The sequence below is a fragment of the Euleptes europaea genome, chromosome 5 (assembly GCF_029931775.1).
Source record: "Euleptes europaea isolate rEulEur1 chromosome 5, rEulEur1.hap1, whole genome shotgun sequence".
NCBI lineage: Eukaryota > Metazoa > Chordata > Lepidosauria > Squamata > Sphaerodactylidae > Euleptes > Euleptes europaea.
The window spans coordinates 95,938,079-95,962,792 of record NC_079316.1 but is presented as its reverse complement, the minus strand read 5'-3'; the positions used below and the strand labels follow the sequence as shown (position 1 = coordinate 95,962,792).

The 24,714-nt window shown below is 46.0% G+C and overlaps 1 protein-coding gene across 1 annotated transcript in view; it reads right to left on the bottom strand.

Moving 5' to 3' along the window:
- JMJD1C (jumonji domain containing 1C) overlaps nt 1-24,714 on the bottom strand; it is a 200,601-nt gene that overhangs the window by 121,609 nt on the left and 54,278 nt on the right. The window contains exon 2 of the mRNA XM_056850359.1: nt 24,530-24,694. Within this exon, the coding sequence (XP_056706337.1) occupies nt 24,530-24,694 (165 nt within the window). The remainder of the gene's footprint in view (nt 1-24,529; nt 24,695-24,714) is intronic.

Here is a 24,714-nt window from a genome sequence, read left to right as displayed (position 1 = left end):
AATTGTGCCCAAGACGACCTCCGGCAACTGGACGTTCTGCTGGAAGAGGTCTGGCTGGCGCAAGAGGACTTGGAGGCACTGACTCGTTTGTTGGTGGGACTTACGCTCCGCAAGACACAGCAGGCGTCAGCGGTCCCGATCCAGGGACCTGACGAGTATTTGCCCATGGCGGGAGCTCCGGGGGGAGAGGTTCCGCAAACCGTTCTGGATCCCGCCTTGTGTCAACAGGAGGCACGGAACGTGGCAGCCCGGACGATCATGGTTTTTCTGGACTTGCCACCGGCTACGACGACAGCGGCCGATGTCGAGAAACTGCTGATCCCTGAGTTCGGCTCGGCCTCGGTGGATCTGGCTCCCCGGGTCCAACCGCTGTTGGGCCAACCTAAAGAAATTGAACTGCTCTTGCAGCAAGAGGCCTTACCGATCATGATGGCGGCTGCCGCCGTCCAACTAGAAAAGGATCGAGCTCTCGCCAACCAGAAGCAAGAGGAGGAGCAACTGTTGGCCGACACGGCTGCCACTCAGGCACGGGCAATGGCAGAAGCCGATGTGCGACCGAAGGTAGTCGGGGGACTGGGATAGCCTTTCCCCTCGTTTTCACCGGATGGTGGCCTGCCTCGAGATGTGGCATGCAGACGACGACTCGCCTTCGCTTCCGACGTGCTGGAGTACTCGGATGACGAGGACTTATATACAGGGGAGGAATGGAATACCCATTTCCGAGTTAGCCAGCCCTGACGTACTGGAGGATCCGAGGAGGAGATCCATGTCCTACGGTTTCAAAACCGGGACTTAACGGATCGTATGGCTCGTATGCAGGACCAAATGGACCTACTGATGCATGAATACGACCGTCTACAGCAAACTCAAACACTGGTGCCACAGCTGCAAGTACCGCCGCAGCCGCAAGTGCCGCCGCAAGCGCCCCCAGCGCTACCAGCCCAGCCACCCTTGGTGCCGCCGCTTCAACCACTACCTGGGCAACCACCGGCTCCACCTCCGGTGGCCCCGATTGTGCAGTGGAATCAACCTCGTCTGCGGGTGACATATGACGCCTCCGTGGATACGTTGCCCTGTTTTCTACACCAAGTGGACAGCTATATGAGGGAACAGGGGCCAAAGAGGGAGGAAGCCAGAAAACCCCTCCAAGGGCTGCAGCTCCTGCCCCACGGAGACCGGCTCAACCCGCGCCCGAGTGTCAAGCTTTCAAAGGGGAGCCTGCCTCGTTTGCGGTGCCATGGGTCATTTTGCTGCAGCCTGCCCATTTCGTTTGGAACAGCCAACTTTCGCTCCCCGCCCGGAGGGGACACGTCGCGTAAGAGGACGCACTCAGAGGAGAAGCGCAGCGACGAATCACACTAGGACGCACCAGGATGGAAAGCACCCCCAGCCCTCCACATCGAGGAGCCGACACACGAGCCTTCACCAACGGACCCGTCGGGGTCCCAGATTATAATTGCCCCAATAGGGGATGGTTCCGCCTCGTCGGATGAGGACCGCCACTAGGATGCAGCCTTAAACCTAGAGTCTCCCCTGGATCTGTCAAAAAACGGACTGGGTCTGCGGTGAGTGGAGCGGCCCCGCAGACCCCTGCAGACGTTTCTGCCAAACCCAAAGCTCCTATAATGGTGAGTGAAGTTGGGAGAGACTGTATATGTGGACGTGGTCTTACAACATTATAGAAAGGGACCCCAGTTACAAGTTAAAGCCCTCATAGACTCGGGATGTGCCCGCTCTTTGATCAATGAAGCCACTTTCAAGGCACTCAAGGTAAAATCAGTACCTTTACCAACCCCTGTTCAATTCGCCCAGATGGATGGCAGTGACTTTAAAGGTGGGCCCGTTGACTGTCGTACTTGGGGTGTGGCAATGGGCATAGGCCATCATTGGGAGCAGATCACTTCACTATAGCCCCCAATATACAATACGCTGTGGTGTTGGGAATAAATTGGCTAAGGGGACACAGCCCTTCCATCGACTGGGCCCCCGAGACTTTGACATTTTCCAGCCCAAGTTGCGAACAGCATCGGTACGAAGTGGCTGTTAAAACCACACTCCCGATAATCCCTGCCTTGGCTTCAGACACCCCTGGGTCACCCCAACTACCTGCCGAATATCAGGACTTTGCGGATGTCTTTAATGTACAAGAGTGCGATGTGCTACCCCCCCACACCGCAGATCTGACTGTGTTATTGAGGTGGTGGGGGAGGGGAAACTGCCCCAAAGCAAAATTTATCCCATGAGCGCTTCTATAAGAACAGTGCTTTGTGATTTCTTAGACAAGAATCTAGCTCAAGGTTTTATCCGACCCTCTACCGCTCCATATTCAGCCCCCGCTTTCTTCCTGTGCAAGAAGACTGGTGACTTGCAATTGTGCATTGACTTTTGAAAACTCAATGCAGTCACCCAAACCAATGCCTACCCCATTCCTCTGATCTCAGATCTTTTGGGGCAGTTAAAGGAGGGACGCATTTTCACCAAGTTAAGACTTGGTCGAAGCCTATTATAGAATCAGAATTTGAGATGGGGACGAACCCCTCACAGCCTTTTCCAGTTGTTTTGGTAAGTTTGAATTTTTGGTGATGCCTTTTGGATTGAAGGGGGCTCCGGGGGTCTTCATGCAACTCATTAATGAGATACTACATGACTTGTTGTATAAAGGAGTGGTGGTTTATTTAGATGACATTCTTATTTACTCTAAAACCATGGATGAACACGTCGCCCTGGTTAGGGAAGTGTTACAATGGCTTAGAGACAATCAACTCTATGCTAAGGTGTCCAAATGTGAGTTTCACCAAAAACAGTTGGCTTTTCTGGGCTATATAATTTCACACCAAGGACTCACAATGGACCCGGAGAAAGTACTGGCCGTAACCAATTGGGAACCACCCTCAACCCTGTAAACAGGTTCAGAGATTTCTCGGGTTCGCAAATTTCTACAGGGGGTTCCTCCCAAACTTTGCTCAAATTGCGCTACCCATCACAGAGCTCCTTAAGACTAAAGGGAAGGGAAGCGCAGCCGTCCTGCCCTCGGCGAAAGTGAATTGGACACCCCAGTGCCAAGCTGCTTTTGACAGTCTCAAACGATTGTTCACCTCCGAGCCGGCATTGAAACACCCAGATCCGGAACAAATGTTCATAGTACAGGTGGATGCTTCAGATGTTGCTATGGGGGGTGCATTGCTACAGCAAGGGAGGAAAGGTCAACTTCATCCATGCGCATTCTTCTCTAAGAAGTTCACGCAGTCTCAGCTCAATTGGCCGATCTGGGAAAAAGAATCAGCCGCAGTCAAGCATGCCCTCACAGTGTGGAGACAATTCTTAGAGGGTTCTAAAATGCCTTTTGAAGTATGGAGCGATCACAGGAACCTGGAAACGTTAACGGGGGATCGTAAACTGTCCGCAAAACAAGTACGCTGGGCGGACTTCTTTGCCCAATTTCGTTTCGTATTAAAATATGTGCCTGGGAAGCAAAACTTGCTGGCTGATGCTTTGTCTAGACTGCCTCAATACCCTACCAAGATTGAGCGCCCCACCGAATCTCTTTTCACTCCTGCTCAGAGGGGTTTTCTGCCCACTTTGGCAGTGCAAACCCGGTCGCAGACCCGGCTCCCAACGCAGTCTTCGCAGGGGGGTAACCCAAAGCCCGACCACAATGGTCGGCCCGTCTACCCCACTCTCCACGCCGACGCTGGCTCCACCTCTCAGGCCATCCCGCACTGCCAGTCCCGAGAAGCACGGGCCCGCCCGCCCAGGCGAACCAACCGCCCAAACCCCCCCGACGGCGACGGCACCATCCCCGGCATCAAAACCTGCTAGCGTGGCACCCACAACGCTGGACATAGAGGGGCTAACCGATTCCTTTAGGGAATCTCTCCGCCAGAGTTGCCGAGCCGAACTCTCTGCAAAAACCCTCCCAACTCAGTTGGTTGAATGCGGGGGCTATTGGTATAGAGACGCCAAGTTATACATACCTAAGGTACTGCGGAGGGAAGTTCTGCATTAGGTTCATGGGGCCAAAACCACGGGACACTTTGGTTTTCTTAAGACTTTACACTTACTAAGAAGACAATTTTGGTAGGCGGGCATGCGAACTGACGTAGATTCGTTCATCCGCAGTTGCTGCCAAGAGACCCCAGGGCAAGCCGCCCGGATTGTTGCAACCTTTAGAAACCCCCTCCAGACCCTGGGAAGTGATTGCAATATTTTATGACTGACCTACCCCTCAGCGAGGGTAAAACTGTACTTTGGGTAGTCACAGACCTGTTCTCAAAACAGGTGCATCTTGTGCCTTGCGCAGGTATCCCGTCCGCCCCAAAACTAGCCCGCCTCTTTGTGACGCACATCTTCTGATTACATAGATTTCTGCGCAAGGTGGTCAGTGACCGCGGAAGTAGTTATGTGGCTAAATTTTGGAAGTCGCTCCTAAAATTGGTTGGGGTGGAGCAAGGACTGTCAACCGCCTTCCATCCCCAAACGGAAGGCCAAACAGAACGGGTGAATGCTGTATTGGAATGCTACTTACGCTGTTATGTCAATTATCACCAAGATGATTGGGTAGAACTGTTGCCCTTTGCTGAGTATGCGTACAATAATGCTGTGCACCAGTCCACTGGGTTTAGCCCTTGTCAAGTTGTGTATGGACAAGACTTCGGCCCCATTGGCCATGTTGACATGTCTGGGGAGGAGGGAGGTACAGATGTGGCTGCCTGGGTGCACACAATTCAAACAACCTGGCCGTGGTTGATAAAGAATCTGGAACGAGCCAAGCTCAAGTATAAGGCTCAAGCTGACAAACACCGGTCACCGGGCAAGACTTACGGGGTGGGGGATACCACCAAGAACCTCCGGTCAACCCGCCCATGCGGCAAACTCAGTGCCAAGTTTGTAGGTCCATTCCCTATTTCCCGCATCATCAATCCGGTTACTGTAGAACTCTCGTTCCCGAAGTCACTGAGATGGGTTCATCCTGTGTTTCATGTCAGTCTATTAAAGCCGCATTGTCCCTCCCCAGAATGGCATCCCAAACCACCGCCTGAGGTGCCTGTACTGGTGGGGGGGGGGGAAAGAACATTTTGAAGTTGCTAAAATCTTAGACTCCCGTATACATCATGGGTCCCTCCAATATCTAGTTCGTTGGAAACATTTCGGTCCTGCTCAGGATGAGTGGGTACACTCTCCTAGTCCGTGAGTTCCATGATACCTACCCGCACAAGCCGGCGCCCGGATAATGGGGGGGCAGAATGTCAGGCCTAGCCTCTGCAGTATACAGAGAATGCCAGGCATGATCTAACAGAGGATGTTGTGCTATCTCCAGGTGCTGGCCAAGGTCGGCTCTACTGTCAACTCTTTGTTTTGTCTCAATACTCTGTAAGAATCTTACCTCAGTGGGAGGGGGTTGCCATGGCATCTGAATAGTTCTATGCTCTCTGATATAGGTCCTGCACCATGCTTTTAGTTTCCATTAGTGCTATCTTGATTCGTAGCTGCTGTTAACCTGTAGCTCTTCAAATAAATCAACTCTTTTTTGGACTACTCGTCTGTGGATGTTTGTTTATGGGATTATCACGGGACAAGTGCTCACACATACGCCGTTTTCTGGCGTGGCAAACAAATCTATTTGAGGGGTTCCCCATTCCCTGAAGATTTTCTCTAGACAGGTGGGGTTCAACCTCCAATCGTGATGGTCGGGTGTTTGCCTGCTCCAGGCATCTGCAATGGTGTTTGAGTGCCCAGCAATGTGGATGGGAAGGAGAGTTGTGCCATGTTAAATGGCCCAGTGCCAGGACTTTGAGGCCTCCGCACACAGTGCAATGGATTCAATACCGCCTTGCTTTGCTATGTAACACTTTGCTACCATGTTGTCTGTGGCTACGTGTACAACTCTGCCTGCAACAATATCTGAAAAAAGAAAGCAAAGCGTATCGGATCACCTTCAGTTCAAGTAGGTTAATGTAAAGTTTAGACTAGCAGAGTGACCCTCACAAAACACTCCCCAACCAGAGAAGGATGCGTCTGTGATCATGAAAACCTGAGGCGAAGGAGAACCAAAAGGTATCCCCCCCGAAAGGTTGGAAGGGGAATCCCACCAAAGCAGAGAGCGGAGCACATATCTGGGGATAGACAACTTCTTAGACTGTCAGTCATTGGCAGGGTTAAACCTTCTTAAAAACCAATTTTGCAGAGGCCTCGTGCAATCTAGCTGCAAAAATCATCGCTGTGGTGGAGGCCATTAACCCCAGGAGTTTCTGGATGCACAGGGCACTCTGAAACCTATTAGTTTGAAAAAATGAACCACCTGCCTAATTGAGGAGATCCTTTTTGGAGGGAGGAAATCTCTACCCACAACGAAATCAAGTGGTGCCCCTATGAAGTCAACCTTCTGGGTAGGCTCAAAAATGGACTTCGAGTAGTTTATGACCAGGCCCAGCTCTTCCAAGGAACGAATGGCAAAGGACATCTGGGATGATAACTGGTCAGGGTAGTTACCAACAAATAACCAATCATCTAGGTATGGGTAGAAGATGCAACCCTGCGTAGCCAAGTGTGCCACCACTACCGCCATGCATTTTGAAAAAACCCGCAGCACGGTAGCGAGGCCAAAAGGAAATACATTAAACTGATGTTCTTGACCACACACAAAACAGAGGTATTTCTGACAGTTCTCATGGACAGAGATGTGAAAATGCACGTCTTTTAGATCTAAGATGCAAAACTAGCTGTTGACTTCTAACAGGTGCAGAACGTCAGTGAGAGAGACCATTCTAAATTTTTTAACCTTCAGGAACTCGTTGAGATCCCTCAGGTCAAGGATTGGTCTCTTCCCCCCATCTTTTTTATCTCCCAAAAAATAACGGGAGTAGCAACCATGGCCTTCCTCTCCTTGAGGTACTACCAAGATAGCACCCTTTCTCAAAAGGTCACAGACTTCATCCCGCAGGAGATGGGGGACAACAGAAGGCAAGGCCGTGGGGGAAAAACAGGGAGGTGTTGTATTAAATTCCAAAAAAATAACCCAACTTTACTATCTTTAACACCCAACTAAGAGAAGAGATTGTGATCCAACAATGAAAAAACAATGACAAGCGGTTATCAAAAGAGACTACACTCTCTAGTCAGGCTATTTTACCTTTGTTTGACCTGCCAGGTGAGGTCCATGCCCCCCCTTTCCCCTTTGACTTGGGAGGAAATCTATCATGTTGCCCAGAGGCATATTGGGGTCGGAAATGCGGTTGGGTATGTGATTGACCCTGGTACCTGTAGGGTCTAGTGAAGGCCTGGGTGTGCCTAGGGAAGTACCTGGGCTTAAAGGTGGAGGGCTGAGCTGCAGTGATTCCCAGCGATTTAGAGCTAGACTTGGTCTTCCTTAACCTGTCTAAAAAGACATCAGCTTGCTCACTAAATAAATTAGATCTCTCAAAAGGGAGGTCCTCGATGCAGACCCTGGTGTCGTATGGGAGTGCCAAAACATGCAGCCATGAGTGCCTTCTAAGTGCCACAGAGGTGGACATAGCTCTGCTAGTGCTGTCGGCCACATGTCTGGAGGCCACGAGCTGGCTACAGTCAATGGGCATGCCCTCAGATTGGAAAAACCCTGGCCAGGGCCTTCTTGTCCTTGTTCAAGAGATCTCTATATTGGGACATCTTGTCCCACAGGAAAAATTGGTACCAGCTCATTACAGCCAAAAACGTTTTGCCAACTGGACCATAGCTGTATAGATTTTTTCCCCATTAGCTCCAGTTTCCTCCCCTCCCTGTCCTAGGGGGAAGTATGGGAGCTTGCACTAAACCTGCCAGGGAGGGCCTCTACAATCATCAAGTTGGGAGTAGGATGGTGAGATATGAAATCACACCCTTCCTGACTTTTCTTATATAATGAATCCACCTTCTGCACTGAAGGTGAACCCGAGGCTGACCTAGCCCAGTTGGACTGAATTATGTCAAGGATGCTCATGACAAATGGAAGGGCTACAGGGCCACCATCCGCCTTCTGTAGAATATCGGATATAGTATCCAAAGGGTCAGTGATGATAGGTTTGTAATCTAGGTTCAAGGACTTTGCCATCCTCATAACCTGATCGATGAAAGACCTGACAGTGTCAGGAGGGGAGGTCCCAATAGACTCATCTATAAAGTCCTCCAGAGAGGGCAATGAGGCAGTCTCTGACTCATGGTCCGAGTTCCCTGGACCAGTATCAGACTGAGACATCCAGTTCTGGAGTCAAGGAACGCCTTGGTCTGGCAGGTCTTTGGCCAGTGGTAGACGCAGACCTGGAGTGATGGGGTGGAGAAGCCTGCTTCGATGTCGAAGCATGCTGGCATCAAGAGTGGCCCGGGCTTGGCAGCGAGTGGTGACAGGAAACAGCTGCAGTGCGGCCTCTTGACATGGAATGCCTCTCCCGGCGACGGGTCGGCTCTGTAGGAAGAGAGCGAGCAGGTAAGGACCTTGATGTAGAAGGAGGTTCATGTGTCAAATCTCTCGAACTCGAACAGCGATGCCGAGAAGGTGGCTCCCAAGGTAAGTTCCTCGACGCCGAGCGCATCTCACGGGAGTCTCTTGACGTCGAACGATGACACCGAGGAGGGAAGTCTGTCGACGTGGAGTAGTGACATCGAGAACAATCACAGTCATAATAAGGGCAAGTGTATCTGTGCTCCCTTGGACTGTGTCTGTAGTGATCATGATGGTAATCGTAACGGACATGGTGATGGGCTCGAGGATACATCGACACTTCCACCACATTGTCATCAGAGGACCTAGAGCGCAATGCCCTCTACAAATGGGAAGGAGTCCTCGGCCTAGGAGATAGCATTGCAGATCGACATTGAGTAGAGGTCCCTCCTGGTAATGGGATTCCTGACATTGAGGAGAGGTATCCCACCTCGGGGAGCGGCTTCAATGCGGCAAAGCATCCCTATGAGGTGAAGTGGGCTGACGTCGAAGAGATCTGCTGTGACGCAGCGACACGATACTGGCACCGTAGCTAGAGTCACCAGAGACGGGACTTTCCAAAGATGGAGAAGGTGAAATCTGGTGCTCAGTGTGAGTGGACGAAGGTTGAGCTTTGACATCACATACCGCACAGGCGCCAAGTGATGGAGATAGATGTCGGGAAGGGGACCAACGTGGAGAAGGAGACTGACGTCAAGATGGCTCCAGATGACGTCGACTGGTGCCCTCCGGGGCAGATGCTGTCGACTTGGAAATTATGAATTTTAACTTTTTAGCAGATGTTTGTTCTTGCGGTTCCCCCAACCTCTTTTTGGTATGTATGGTGGTGGGAAGGGAGGAGGCTCTTCTTTCCACAAAGGGGGGGGGAGTCGGTGTGGAAACAGGGACCAAGATCACCAACAAACGATCTGCAGAGGTTGTAGGGACCATTTGGGGCTCCAAAGATTGCTTCCAGAGAGATGCTTTAAGCCTAGCAGCTCTCTCTTGGCGAGACCTGTTGGTAAGAAGGGAATACGGCCTTCGCCTAAGCATAGGACACACTCTGAGTGGCCATCCTTCTTTGCCATTTTGGTTTTACATTTGACCCATTTTTTAAACGGGGCCCCAGATGACTTTTTTGCCTTGGATTTCTTTTCCTTAGCGGAATCTCCTTCCTTCATTTTTCCTCTCAGAAACAATGGGTCATCTCTGAGGTAAAAGAAAAAAGCTGAAGCTGAGAAGTCCTCTCTCCGCAGCTGCAGAAAGAGAACTGAGGGAAGAGCGCCCTGTGCTAGCTTGGCCTAGTCAGTGAGTCTCAGGTTACCAAAGAATGGAGCTCACAGGAGGTTGAATGCAGGCACTGGAACCAACATCCGGTTTGAGGCTTGCCTAGAGCTAAGAAACAGAGTTAGAGGTTGGCACACAGAAGCAAGGTCAATAGTCCAGTCCAAGAGTCTGAAATCTGTGGTGTTGAGTCACAGAAACATTGCTAGCAAAGTCAGCAGGCAGGAGCAAGGTCAGGAATTCAGTCCAAAAGTAAGAAGTTGTCTCAGGGAAGCATCAGCAGCAAAAGTCAATAGCTCTTTTGCAGAGTTGCTTTCGCAATGCTGATGTGTCCAAGGCAAGGCTTTAAGCTAGTTTCCGCTCATTGCCATCTTCATCCTCTGATGACTCGCAATCTTCCAACCTTCTCCTTAGGACTTCTAAAAGGGCACTGTGTCTTTTAGCCTGAAGCTCTCCCTCGTTGCCTATGATGTTTAACTGCTTCAGGTGAGCTGGGTGGGTCATGGCTCTGCTTAGTTACAGCTGGAGCTGAGTCATCGAAGCGAGCTGGCTCTGTATCTACTCCAGCATAGCAGGACTGGTGTGTGGTTCTTGTTGGGGTTCAACTTGGCCTGGACTCTCGGCCAACTGAGGTTCAGGGGGGACTGGTTCTTCCTGGCATGGCTCTTCCTCTGATGATTTCTCGCCCGGCGAGGACTGAGACACAACACGCCCCCTCCCCCTTTGTCACGTGACTGTTCGGGTGGGAAACTGCAGCACTGATGGGGGGAGTTGAGCGCTCTGTAGAACTGGGGCTTCTAGAAGCTAAAAAGATCTCCATGACTGGCTCTGCGCGTGCGCAGTCCCCATGTGAGACTGCACAGAAGACACGACGATGAACACACAAGTTCCACTCGCCAGCAAACAAAAAGAAAAATGTACTTCTTAACTTCATTACCTTCTTGGAATTTGTTAGTATTAAGGAAATGTGAAGTTATGTTTCTATGTCAAATAGTGCTTGTGACTAATGTAACACCATAATATGTGAGGCTGTCATAATTATAACATTTTTATCTGAAACTCATAACATATTCACATGGAAAGAACTAAATGTTAGTATATTTAGTAAATCATTTTAAAAGACTGATTATCAGTAACTGAAGGATATAGAATCAGCAATCTCTCTACTGGACCGAGCTCTGTCTTTAAGCACTCAGAAGTTATTACCTGTTTCTTCTCAATTGTATCAAGAAAGCAGGCCATTCCTGAATTTTGAGGGGACTGGATTTTGAGATAACAGACAATAGGACTGCATTAGATTTTTTCCGTGAATTTGGAAAAACTTCAGCTCTAAAGACATGTTTGCTCATCACAGTGACTGCTACAAAGATCAGACTCTGACCCGTTGTAACTAAACAAAAATCTAGTAAAAGGCAAACAGCATAATGTGTTGTCAAGAAGGAATGTGTTTTTTTTTTTGCCAACAAGTCATAGCTGATTTATGGCAACTCCATAGGGCTTTCAATGCAAGAGACATCTAGAGGTGATTTGCCATTGCCTGCCTCTGTGTGATGCTCCTGGCACTGCCACTGCCTGCCTCCGCATCATACCTGGTATTCCTTGGAGATCTCCCATCCAAATACTTGCCAGGGACAAGGCTGAGAGTGTGTGACTGGCCCAAGGTCACCCAGCATGTTTCCATGGTACAGTGGGGATTCAAACTAGTGTTTCCCAGATCCTAATCCAACACTTCAACCACTACACCACGCTGAGAAGGGTAAGAAAATGCTCATTTTCTCCAGTAGAGGGAGAAGGGCATTCTATATCCTTCAACACATGAAAAAGCAACATCCCTTTGCCTGCACATCCTTATAAGGCCACACTCTTTGCAGAACTCTCCCAAGAACTGCTGCTTCCATTGATGAGAACCTATCTACTTTATAATGGCTAAAAAACTAATATATGGAGGCCCAAGTGGCCGCCCTGCCAATCTCATCCACAGCATCACTCCTCAAAAAGCCATAGATATAGCTGCTCCCTGGTGCAATTAGAGTGCCAACAGACCGGGAAAAGTGCCCTGCCCTCTTAAAAAGGCTTAATGTGTAAAAATGAGCAGTTGAGACTTTTCATAGAATGGAAGTAAATTTCACCACCTGGTAAATAACATCCCATTAAATCGCTGTTACAGACACAGGGCATTTTTCTCCAGGCCTGTTGGCAACCCTAAGTGCAGTGAACCTGGACCCCTACAGGTGAAGATGTGAAGCCCTTGTATTGCTAGTTTCTGCCACCTAAAGAAAACTGATTTGGAAACCATGTTCATGGATGTACCCTGAAATAAACGAGCACTTGTCTTCCTAATATCTGAAGTCCTGTCGAAATAAAACCTGAGGTTTCTAACATCCAGTTTGTGCCTCCTCTTCTCTTGAATACACACAGAACATGGCATTAATTTCTTGCATGAATGAGAACCCAATGCTAAGGACCTCCTCATCAGTGTGGGAAACGTGTTCAGGTTGGACAAAAATGCCCCAATTCTCAGACCATCCAAGCCAAAGTAATGGCTACCGTAAAGAGGGAATTCAAAGTTAATTCCTTCATGAGGACTGTGAGCACCCAGTTCAGATTCCCACTAGGAAAACAATGAATGACTGGGAGTTTTAATAATAATGTCTTTTGAAAAAACCTACATAACTGAGGATGTGTTGCAAGAGACTGTTTGCCCTTACAACCCAGTATGCTTTTAAGGTCTGCTACTTCATGGTAGCAATGAGGCCTTTCTCCCTTTCCTTCTAGAGAAAACACTAGCACTTCTAGCACTCAAGAAGTGCTTCAGGTAATCACACTCCCTTAGTCACTGCTGTCATAAGAACATAAGAAAAGCACTGCTGGATCAGACCAAGGCCCATCAAGTCCAGCAGTCTGTTCACACAGTGGCCAACCAGGTGCCTGTCCAGACCACATGCTGAAAATATGACTGAAAAAGGAGGTTCCTCCCATGCAACAACAGATCCTCTCACTCTGAGAGCAAACAATGTGGCTTCACTGACACTATTAGCTCCAAAAACCAAGGTATCCTGGGCCAATGCAGTGTTATGAATACCAACTCTGCCTTCTGGAATCTGATGCATGTCAATAGTTGGAGAATCAGGAAGGTGAGAAGGTGTATAGAAGGCATTCAGACTACTGTTGTTCCAGAGTATCTGTTCCTTTTTCCTCTGTACACTGGAAATGAGTTATGAACCTCTTTACCAGCTTGTTTTCTGCTCTCACAAACATGCATGACATGCTGAAGTACTTGAGTATCTCCTGGACACCTCAGTACGTAGTGTCCATTCTGGTTCTTGAAATCTCTTCCTGCTCAACCAGTCTGCTACAGTATTTAAAATTCCATCCAGATGCTCTGGCTCTTCTTGAGGCCAATTACTTTGCTACTCACCTGATGATGTGACTGGCTTCCAGGTGAAGGGTCAGTGAGTGAGTTCCTCCCTGTTGATTTACATAGACCTTCGCTGGGTACATGATTTCATTTTCCTGCAACTGAAGCCCTACTCTTGAAAATGCTATCTGGATTCCCAAAAATATCATACGCTCAGTACAAAAACAAAACGCGTACTTGGAAAAGTCCTAAAATTTTCACAACATAAAAACAGGAGTTCAGTGTTATCTAACAAAATTTTGTGAGTCAGCGCTTACTTCATCAGATGCACCTGACTGTAAGCCCAGCAGGCCCTCAACATGCAACAGAAATGTGTGGGTGGGGTGTTATAAAGAGGCTGTTCAAAACAAGATCCAATCCAAAGAGTAATCAGTTCTCTCAGCATACATGTGAGATACATCCGACTGTTATTAGTAAAATGTGAAATCTAGTGCACGAGGAAGTGAGATGAGCAGATACAATAGGAAGTTACAAGGGCTAAACTGTAGAAATTACAATCTGCATGGGGTAGAAAATGTAAGATATTAGCATCGATAGTGAATAAGAAATGACAAGTCATTGTTAAGACCTGGTTGAAAGACAGTGGTAGACTTCTTGACAAATGTTAATTCAATAATTTTCTCTTTACATTCTCCCTTTGACATGCTTCTGTAGAAGAACAGTGATTTCAAAATCTTCAACAGAACGCCCTGGAAGATGACAATTTTCACTACTGGTTTCTGAATACTGTAATTTTTAATATTAAATGTATGTCCATTTAATCTTTTGTATAAGGACTGACCTGTTTGCCCAACACAAAGAGTGGAATGGTATTGTTGGCACATGATGGCATATATCTGAGAATGATCAAGTGGATGAGCCAGAGATGGTAGTTCTAATACTGGTAGGTTCTATACCATAGTAAATATCAATGTGTATGACAACAAAGTTGACATTTTGGTTTGTTTCCGGATCTTGTTACTATGTTTGAATTTCTGTTAAGCAGAACATTGATGTTGGTATGAAGTAGTTTTAGGTTTGATTGAATATGCAGATGATACCACATTACTGGAAAAAATAGTAAAGACTTAAAATGACTATTGTTGAAGGTTAAAGGAGAAAGTACCAAAAGCAGGATTACACCTGAACATGAAGATGCCAACAGTAATGACTATTGAAGAATTACAATGACAACGAAGGCTGACAATGAAGAAATTGAAAAAGTTAAAGATTTTCTATTCCTTGGCTCAATCATCAACCAAAAGGGAGATTGCAGCCAAAAAATGAGAAGGAGACTGAAACTTGGAAAGGCAGACATGAAGGAACTAGAAAAATCCTTTATAACTGGAGACCAAGATCAAGATAATTCATACTATGGTATTCCCCGTTACTATGTATGGATGTGAAAGATGGACAATGAAGAAAGGTGGAAGGAAGCAAACCAATTCATTTGAAATGTGGTTCACAGGAGAGTTCTACAGATATCATGGACTGCCAAAAAGCAAGTAAGTAGGTTCTAGATCAAAACAAGCCTGAATTCTCCCTAGAATCTAAAATGACTAAAGTAAGGCAATCATTCTCTGGTGAGAAAATAAGAATTACTGGGAAAGACAACAGTGCTATGGAATAGTTGAAGGCACTAGGGAAAGAGGTACGCCCAAACATGAGATGGATTGACTCAATAAAGAGTCAAGTTTGTAAGACCTGAGCAAGGCTGTTAATGTTGGACCTTTTGGAGGTCATTAATTCATAGGCTCACTATAAAGAATGTGGAGCTATGACTTGGTGAGGTCTATGGAAACTTTGAAGTCTCATGGACCAAGTGCTTCTGTAATAGAATCATAGAGTTGGAAGGGATCACCAGGATCACCTAGTCCAACCCCTGCACAATGCAGGAAATTCACAACTACCTCCCACAAACACCCCAGTGACCCCTACTCCATGCCCAGGTGGTGGCCAAGGTGCCCTCCCTCTCATCATCTGCCTAAGGTCACAGAATCACCATTGCTGACAGATGGCCATCTAGCCTCTGCTTAAAAACCTCCAAGGAGCACTTACAACCTCCCGAGGAAGTCTGTCCCACTGAGGAACCGGTCTGTTACAAAATTCTTCCTAATGTCTGGATGGAAACTCTTTTGATTTAATTTCAACCCGTTGGTACTGGTCCGACCTTCTGGGACAACAGAAAACAACTCAGCACCATCCTCTATATGACAGATCTTCAAGTACTTGATGGTTATGATATCCCCTCTCAGTCTTCTCCTTTTCAGGCTAAACATACCCAGCTCCTTCAACCTTTATTCATAGGACTTGGTCTCCAGACCCCTCACCATCTTTGTTGCCCTCCTCTGGGTGTCTACATCCGATTGATCGACAGATAGATATTATTTCTATATATAATAGGGTACAGAAACAAAAGGAGCCCCGTGGCACAGAGTGTTAAGCTGCAGTACTGCAGTCATCGATGCAAAGTCTAATAGCTTATGGATTCACTCAAACAGAACTGGGATTTTTGAGTTTTCCAATATGATGCATATAAAATTCTAGCGGCAGTAATCGCATATTGAAAAAATTCCTTTCGTTCTGAGCTCACTTAAAAACATAAGAACATAAGAAAGGCCCTGCTGAATCAGACCAAGGCCCATCAAGTCCAGCAGTCTGTTCACACAGTGGCCAACCAGGTGCCTCTAGGAAGCCACAAACAAGACTGCAGCAGCACCATCCTCCCTGTGTTCCACAGCCCTTGAGAGGGTACTATACCCAACAACATGTATTTTGGGTTTAAGTCAAAGTTTACTTTTAAAGGGTCTTGAATCTCCTTATGTATATCACCTTCCAATACTGCTGACTCTTCTTACAAGTCCACCATTGATGGAAGAATGTCTCTTCTATTTCCAACAATTTGCTTGGTTCATCTACATTCTTCTTAAATCGTGGTGCCCAAAACTGAACACAATACTCTAGGTGAGGTCTAACCAGAGCAGAGTAAAGCGATACCATCACTTCGCATGATCTGGACATTATACTTCTGTTGATACAGCCCAAGATCGCATTTGCCTTTTTAGCTACCGCATCACACTGCTGACTCATGTTCAGTGTTTGGTCTACTAAAACCACAAGATCCTTTTCACATACATTACTGCTAAGACAAGTCTTGCCCATCCTATAATTATGCGTTTGATTTTTCCTACCTAAATAAAGAACTTTACAAAATATTGTCGAAGGCTTTCACGGTCAGAGTTTATTGGTTCTCGTAGGTTATCCAGGCTGTGTGACCGTGGTCTTGGTATTTTCTTTCCTGACATTTCACCAGCAGCTGTGGCAGGCATCTTCAGAGGAGTAACACTGAAGGCCAGTGTCTCTCAGTGTCAAGTGTGTAGGAAGAGTAATATATAGTCAGAAAGGGGTTGGGTTTGAGCTGAATCATTGTCCTGCAAAAAGTATCAAAGGTAATGTGCTAATCATTGTCCTGTAAGTATCAAGATAATGTGCTAATGAGGGTGTGGTATGTTAATATGGAACCATTGTATCCTGAAGTGATCTGTTAATGTGTGAAATCCAAGGCTAATCTGCATGGCTATTGTGGACTGTAGTCTTTGTTAGTCTGGAGCTTTTCAGGACAGGAAGCCAAGCCTTATTCATTCTTAAACTATCTTCTTTTCTGTTGAAGTTGTGCTGATGTTTATGAATTTCAATGGCTTCTCTGTGTAATCTGACAAAATAGTTGGTAGAATTGTCCAGTCTTTCAGTGTCTTGGAATAAGACCCTGTGTCCTGTTTGTGCCAGTCCATGTTCAGCCACTGCTGATTTCTCAGGTTGGCCAAGTCTGCAGTATCTTTCATGTTCTTTTATCCTTGTTTATATGCTGCGTTTTGTGGTCCCGATGTAAACTTGTCCACAACTGCAGGGTATACGATATACCCTGCAGAAGTGAGGGGGCCTCTTTTGTCTTTTGCTGATCGTAGCATTTGTTGTATTTTCTTGGTGGGTTTAAACACTATTTGTAGGTTATGTTTTTTCAAACGTTTCTCCATCCTATCGGTGACTCCTTTAATAAATGGCAAGAATATCTTTCCTATGGAAGACTGTTTTTCCTGAGTTTTCTGATTTTTGTTTGGTTTAATGGCCCTTCCTACACACTTGACACTGAGAGACACTGTCCTTCAGTGTTACTCCTCTGAAGATGCCTGCCACAGCTGGTGGCGAAACGTCAGGAAAGAAAATACCAAGACCGCGGTCACACAGCCCGGATAACCTACAAGAACCAAAGAACTTTACATTTATCTTTTTTGAAGTGCAATTTAGCCCAATTCTCCAGCCTGTCAAGATCATCCTATATCCTGGCTCTGTCTTATACTGTATTTGCTACCCCGCCCAATTTAGTATCATCTGCCAATTTAATAAGCATCCCCTCTATTCCTTCATCCAAATAATTTATAAGATATCGAACAACACAGGGCCCATGACGGATCCCTGAGGCACTCCACTAGTCACTTCTCTCCGAGTGGATGAGGAACCATTATCAAGCACTCTTTGGGTGCGATCTGTCAACCAGTTACAGATCCACCTCACAGTAATAGGATCTAAACCACATTTTCCCAATTTGTAAACAAGAAGATTATGGGGAACCTAATCAAAAGCCTTACTGAAATCAAGATATAAACTATGTCTACAGCATTCCCCTGATCCAGCAAGGTAGTAACTATCTCAAAAAAGGAGATAAGATTAGTCTGACATGACTTGTTCTTGAGAAATCCATACTGGCTCTTAGTAATCAGATCCATCCTTTCTAAATGCTGAAGAACTGACTGACTGATGATTTGTTCAAAAACTTTTCCCGGTATAGAATTCAAACTGATGGGTCGGTAGTTACCCAAACCCTCCTTTTTCTGCTCCTTGAAGATGGGGACAACATTTGCCCACCTCCAATCTTCTGGCACCTCACCTGTTCTCCAAGACTTCTCAAAAATAATGGACAGAGGCTCAAAAATTACATCTGCAAGTTCTTTGAGTACCGTTGGATGCAATTCATCTGGCCCTGAGGACTGTTTCATTTAAAGAAACTAGGTGTTTGTGCACTACCCCAATGCCAATCCTCAGCTGCAAATCCCTTCCCTCATCATGTGTTCTGTTTATGCAATGTTAAGCATCTCTTCCCTCACAAGAAAAGATTGAAGAAAAGTAGGAATTGATGAGTTCTGCCCTCTCTTCATCTGTTACAATTTCACTTTCCGTTCCCCACAATGGGCTTATCTTGTCCTTGTTCCTACTCTGGACATATGAAAAGAACCCTTTTTTGTTGTGTTTAGCCTAAGCTCATACTGAGCTTTAGCTTTCCTAACACTCTCCCTACAAGCACTAGTTGTTTATATTCCTCTTTGGTTATAAGGCCCTCCTTCCACTTTCTACATGCATCTTTTTTATTTCTCAAATCTTTAAAAAGCTGTTTATGGAGCCACCCTGGCCTTTTTAGGCGACCCCTTTTGGGGTTTTCATGGCAAGAGACTAACAGAGGTGGTTTGCCAGTGCCTTCCTCTGCACGGCAACCCTGGTATTCCTTGGTGGTCTCCCATCCAAATACTAACCAGGGCTGACCCTGCTTAGCTTCTTAGGACCAACTATATTGACACAAAACATTATGTTAAGCTTTCCACCTCACCAGAACGCTTCATCAGGCTGAATGTTACAAGTTTTTTTTAAAAGACAGTATGACAGGAAGCAGATTTTTCAAGAAGCAGATTTTTCATGTTATGATCTGAACCTCCTTTGGGACTGAAAACAGAAGAGATGTTCTAGAAAATCCTCATGTTCAAAGGTACAGGTCAGCATAGATAATTCAACAATATTTACTACTCTCACTTCACCATTTATGTTTTTCTCACTAAAATATTTTGGATTCTACCCCTTTGACAGTAAACAAAGACATAACTGAATTTGGTTTAAGGCATATGAGACTGACTTCGGGAGATACTTAATGTAAAGTGAAGAACTAGAAAACATTCCTCTGCCCATTCAATTCTCAGTTGGTCTCTACAGAACCAACCAAGTGGAAGGGAAAGAAGCAGTTTTAGTGAAATTGATCTTCAAAGAACCTGTCAGTCTGCTGATGTAATAATCACACAGATTTGACACGGTTGCTAAGCAATAACTGCCCAGCCACTTCTCATATAGCTTTGGACATCCAGAAGCAAAAATACAGAACATATTATGTACAGATCTTATCAAGAGCTAATGTAGAGACAAGTAATTTGCCAAAAAAGGAGAGTACCAAATCACAGAGGTCAATGATAATTTACTACACAATACAAGTAAAACTGGGAGGTGGAACATTCGATTACCATGCATTAAGTCCCAGGCCTGCTTTAAGCTCTGCCTGGCAGCATCACACAACTCAATAACACTTTTTGACTGCGCTGCCTACCTCCCAGGCCAATATGAATTTTAGAACTGAAATTCATATTTCAGTTCTAAAACTGAGCAGCTGGGAGAGAGACAGAGGAGTAGCTTAGAGAAAGCTGTAGCTGGCTGAAGGTAATTGCTGCGCTGTTGATTGCTGAGGGTGGGGTTGAGAGTATTTAAACAGGCTCTGCTTGCCAGAGGCTGGCCTGAGCAGCTGGGAGAGAGACAGAGGAGGAGCTTAGAGAAAGCTGTAGCTGGCTGAAGGTAATTGCTGTGCTGTTGATTGCTGAGGGTGGGGTTGAGAGTATTTAAACAGGCTCTGCTTGCCAGAGGCTGGCCTGAGCAGCTGGGAGAGAGACAGAGGAGGAGCTTAGAGAAAGGTCAATGAAAGTTTTACTGTAAAGTTTGTGTTTGTTTTCCTCAGTGGCTGGGGAGCAGTAGTTGAGGTTGTTGGGTGCATGTGAGTGCCTATCGCCTGCTGGAGGGGGGTTTCTGACTGGTTCTCTTTGTTGTTTTATCTAGCTGTAGCTGGCTGAAGGTAATTGCTGTGCTGTTGATTGCTGAGGGTGCGGTTGAGAGTATTTAAACAGGCTCTTGCCCTAGGGCTCTTAGCCTGGGGGTCTGGCCTGGGGGCTCTAATATTTTTTTTAATGTGCTGAGTGTTTTACTTCTTCAAGGAGGGAGCCTTGAAAGAAGGTTTGTCAGGGGAATTATCAGAGCAGCCTAGGAAAGAAACTTCAGAAATGGATCACAGCATTGTGGCTAGTGAGGGAGCCGAGGCAGTAACATGAAAGGTCTGTGGCATGTTTGTCTTTTTACCTGAGGGTAAGATTAATTACACTTGCAGCAAGTGTAAGTTGGTAGCCCTGCTGGAAGAGAAGATACAGGGTCTTGAGGCACGCTTGTCCACACTCCATTTTTTAAAGCAAGGTGGAGAGTTCATGGACAGAACTCATGAAGCTCTCTTTAGCGAGCAACAGGAGCAGGAGAGTAAGGAATCTGAACAAATGGAGGTACAAACAACACAGGAGGAGGATGCATGGAAGAATGTGGCCCACAGGAGTAGGAGAATCAGGACACATTCTGATCCTCTCTTGCTCAGCAATCGGTTCCAGGATCTCCCAATAGATACTGATTCTGGACCACTGGAACAAGGGCTATCCCCCCAAAGCGTGAAAGAAATTCCTCAGGCTCCTGCGCATGAGAGGACTCGATTTTCCACCCCACAATTTAGGAAAAGGCGTGTTCTCGTAATTGAGGATTCCCTCCTGAGAGGGGTAGAGTCTAAAGTATGCCGACCTTGTCCCGAGAGGTCTGCTGTTTACCGGGTGCACGCATCCAGGATGTGACGGAAAGTGTAGGAAGACTCATCAAGCCCACAGATTACCCTTTCTTACTTGTTCATGTGGGAACAAATGATATAGCCCGGCACAGCCCAGAACGTATTAAAAGAGACTACGTGGCTCTGGGTGAGAAGGTGAAGGACTTGGGGGCGTAGGTTGTGTTTTCGTCAGTTTTGCCTGTTGAAGGTCGTGGCTTAGGAAGGGGAAATGAATATTCCAAATTAATGACTGGCTGCGTAGGTGGTGTCGTCAAGAAAGGTTTGGATTTCTGGACCATGGCTTACGCTTTCGAGAAGAAGCTCTTCTGTCGGGGGATGGTTTACACCTCACGAGGGTAGGAAAAAATGTGTTTGGGGAGAGCCTTGCAAACCTGATCAGGAGGGCTTTAAACTAAATCCTATGGGGGAGCAAGACAACAATTTAAAGCCTTGTATGCTGATAATACCTGGAGACGAGAACAATAAAGATTTGCAGGGAGTGGCATGTATGCAAGGAAGCATAAACTCACAGGTAAGTACAGAAACGAAAACCACGGGGCACATAAACCATGGATTCCGATGTCTGTACACTAATGCGCAGAGTATGGGAAACAAGCAGGAAGAATTTGAAGCCCTAATACAGGAAGGAGATTTTGACCTAATAGGCATTTCTGAAACTTGGTGGGATGTCACTCATGATTGGAATATTAAGATTGAGGGGTACAACTTGTTTAAAAGGGATAGACTGATAAGGAAGGGGGGAGGAGTAGCACTGTATGTCAAAGATGTGTACACTTGTGAAGTACATGAATCTGAGCATGGTAGTGCAGTTGAGACTCTATGGGTAAACATAAAAGGAATAAGAAATAATTGTGATATTCTCGTGGGGGTCTGCTATCGACCGCCAAACCAGGCAGAGGACTTGGATGGGATGCTCCTAGACCAGATCACAAAGTTCTCAAAGAGACGCGACATGGTGGTCATGGGAGATTTTAATTACCTGGATATCTGTTGGAAGTCCAACGCTGCTAAAAATGCAAGATCCAATAAATTCCTGACTTGTCTTGCTGACAACTTCCTATTCCAGAAGGTAGACAGGGAAACAAGGGGGTCTGCTATCTTAGACTTGATTCTCACCAACAGGGAAGAACTGGTTGATGAGGTTAAAGTAGTAGGCACCCTGGGTAGTAGTGACCACGTACTCTTGGAATTTACAATCTTGGGGAGAGGAAAACCTGTACGTAGTCAGACATGTAGGTTGGACTTCAAAAGAGCAAATTTTAACAAACTTATGCTAGGTAGAATCCCATGGTCAGAAATACTTAAGGAGAAGGGAGTTCAAGAAGGGTGGGCGTTTCTTAAAAATAAAATACTGAAGGCGCAATCCCAAACCATTCCCATGAGAAGGAAAAATGGGAGGAGCCTAAAGAGGCCAGGGTGGCTCTATAAACAGCTTTTTAAAGAGTTGAGAAATAAAAAAGACTCATTTAGGAAGTGGAAGGAGAGCCTTATAACCAAAGAGGAATATAAGCAAATAACTAGTGCTCGTAGGGAGAGTGTTAGGAAAGCTAAAGCTCAGTATGAACTTAGGCTAGCGAGAGATGCTAAACGCAACAAAAAAGGGTTATTTTCCTATGTACAGAGTAAGAGTAAGAACAAGGACAAGATAAGCCCATTGCGTGGACCAGACAGTGAAACTGTAACAAGAGATGAAGACAGGGCAGAACTCCTCAATTCCTACTTTTCCTCAGTTTTTTCTCGTGAGGGAAGTGGTGCTTAACATGGCATAAACAGAACATGTGATGAGGGAAGGGATTTGCAGCCTAGAATTGGCATTGGGATAGTGCACAAACACCTGGTTTCTTTAAATGAAACAAAATCCTCTGGACCAGATGAATTGCACCCAAGGGTACTCAAAGAACTTGCAGATGTAATTTCGGAACCTCTGTCCGTTATTTTTGAAAAGTCTTGGCAAACAGGTGAGGTGCCGGAAGATTGGAGGCAGGCAAATGTTGTCCCCATCTTCAAGAAGGGGAAAAAGAAGGATCCGGGTAACTACCGACCCATCAGCTTGACTTCTATACCAGGAAAAGTGTTCGAACAAATAATCAAACAGTCCATCCTTGAGCATTTAGAAAGGATGGATCTGATCACTAAGAGCCAGCATGGGTTTCTCTAGAATAAGTCATGTCAGACTAATCTTATCTCTTTTGAGAAAGTTACTACCTTGCTGGATCAGGGGAAGCTGTAGACATAGTTTATCTAGATTTCAGTAAGGCTTTTGATAAGGTCCCACATAGTATTCTAGTTGGCAAATTGGGAAAATGTGGGTTAGATCCTATTATTGTTAGGTGGATCTGCAACTGGTTGACAGATTGTACCCAAAGAGTGCTAGTTAATGGTTCCTCGTCCCCTTGGAGAGAATAGTGGAGTTCCTCAGGGATCTGTGCTGGGCCCTGAGTTGTTCAACATCTTTATAAATGATTTGGATGAAGGAATAGAGGGGATGCTTATTAAATTTGCAGATGATACTAAATTGGGAGGGGTAGCAAATACGATAGAAGACAGAGCCAAGATGCAGGATGATCTTGACAGGCTGGAGAAATGGGCTAGAACTAGTAAAATGCACTTCAACAAAGACAAATGTAAAGTTCTGCATTTAGGTAGGAAAAATCAAATGCATAATTATAGGATGGGGGAGACTTGTTTGAGCAGTAGTGTGTGTGAAAAGGATCTTGGGGTCTTAGTAGACCAAACACTGAACATGAGTCAGCAGTGTGATGCTGTAACTAAAAAGGCAAACGCAGTCTTGGGCTCCATCAACAGAAGTATAGTGTCCAGATCACGCGAAATGATGGTATCGCTTTACTGTGCTCTGGTTAGACCTCAACTAGAGTACTGTGTTCAGTTTTGGGCACCACAATTTAAGAAAGATGTAGATAAGCTGGAACGTGTCCAGAGGAGGGCAACAAAGATGGTGAGGGGTCTGGAGACCAAGTCCTATGAGGAAAAATGCAAGAGCCAATAAATTCAATCAATGAGGAAAGGTTGAAGGAGCTGGGTATGTTTATCCTGAAGAGGAGAAGACTGAGAGGGGATATGATAACCATGTTCAAGTACTTGAAGGGCTGTCATATAGAGGAGGGTGCCGAGTTGTTTTTTGTTGCCCAAGAAGGTCGGACCAGAACCAACGGGTTGAAATTAAATCAAAAGAGTTTCCATCTAGACATTAGGAAGAATTTTCTAACAGCGGTTGCTCAGTGGAACAGGCTTCCTCGGGAGGTGGTAAGCTCTCATTCCCTGGAGGTTTTTAAGAAAAGGTTAGATGGCCATCTGTCAGCAATGCTGATTCTGTGACCTTAGACCGATGATGAGAGGGAGGGAATTTCGGCTATCATTTGGTCACTGGGGGTGTGTGGGGGAGGTAGTTGTGACTTTTCTGCATTGTGCAGGGGGTTGGACTTTATGACCCTGGTGGTCCCTTCCAACTCTGATTCTATAAAATAAAGGAAAGCAGGTCACATATTTTTTCCAACATTCAGATAACTACAATTACAGTACTTCTAATACAACTTATGGCAATGCCAGGAGTATGGAAAAAGAACACACCAATTTATAAACTCCAAGTTGCAAAGTCACATTGTTTTACCTTCTAAATTTTCTCTAAAGCATTCATAAAAACAGTTACACATCTTACCAACGCAGGCCACTGAATATGCTTGATCTTTGACCCCTGAGTCTGGCTAGGATCCTTTCTCTTTGCCCAGACCAGCTGGTACTCCACCAGGAAGGCTGCAAAATCTTCATAAACTTTAACCCATTCTCGTTTTTCCCATGCAAGGTCATCAAATTCCACATATACCTGAGGAAATAAATTGAGAC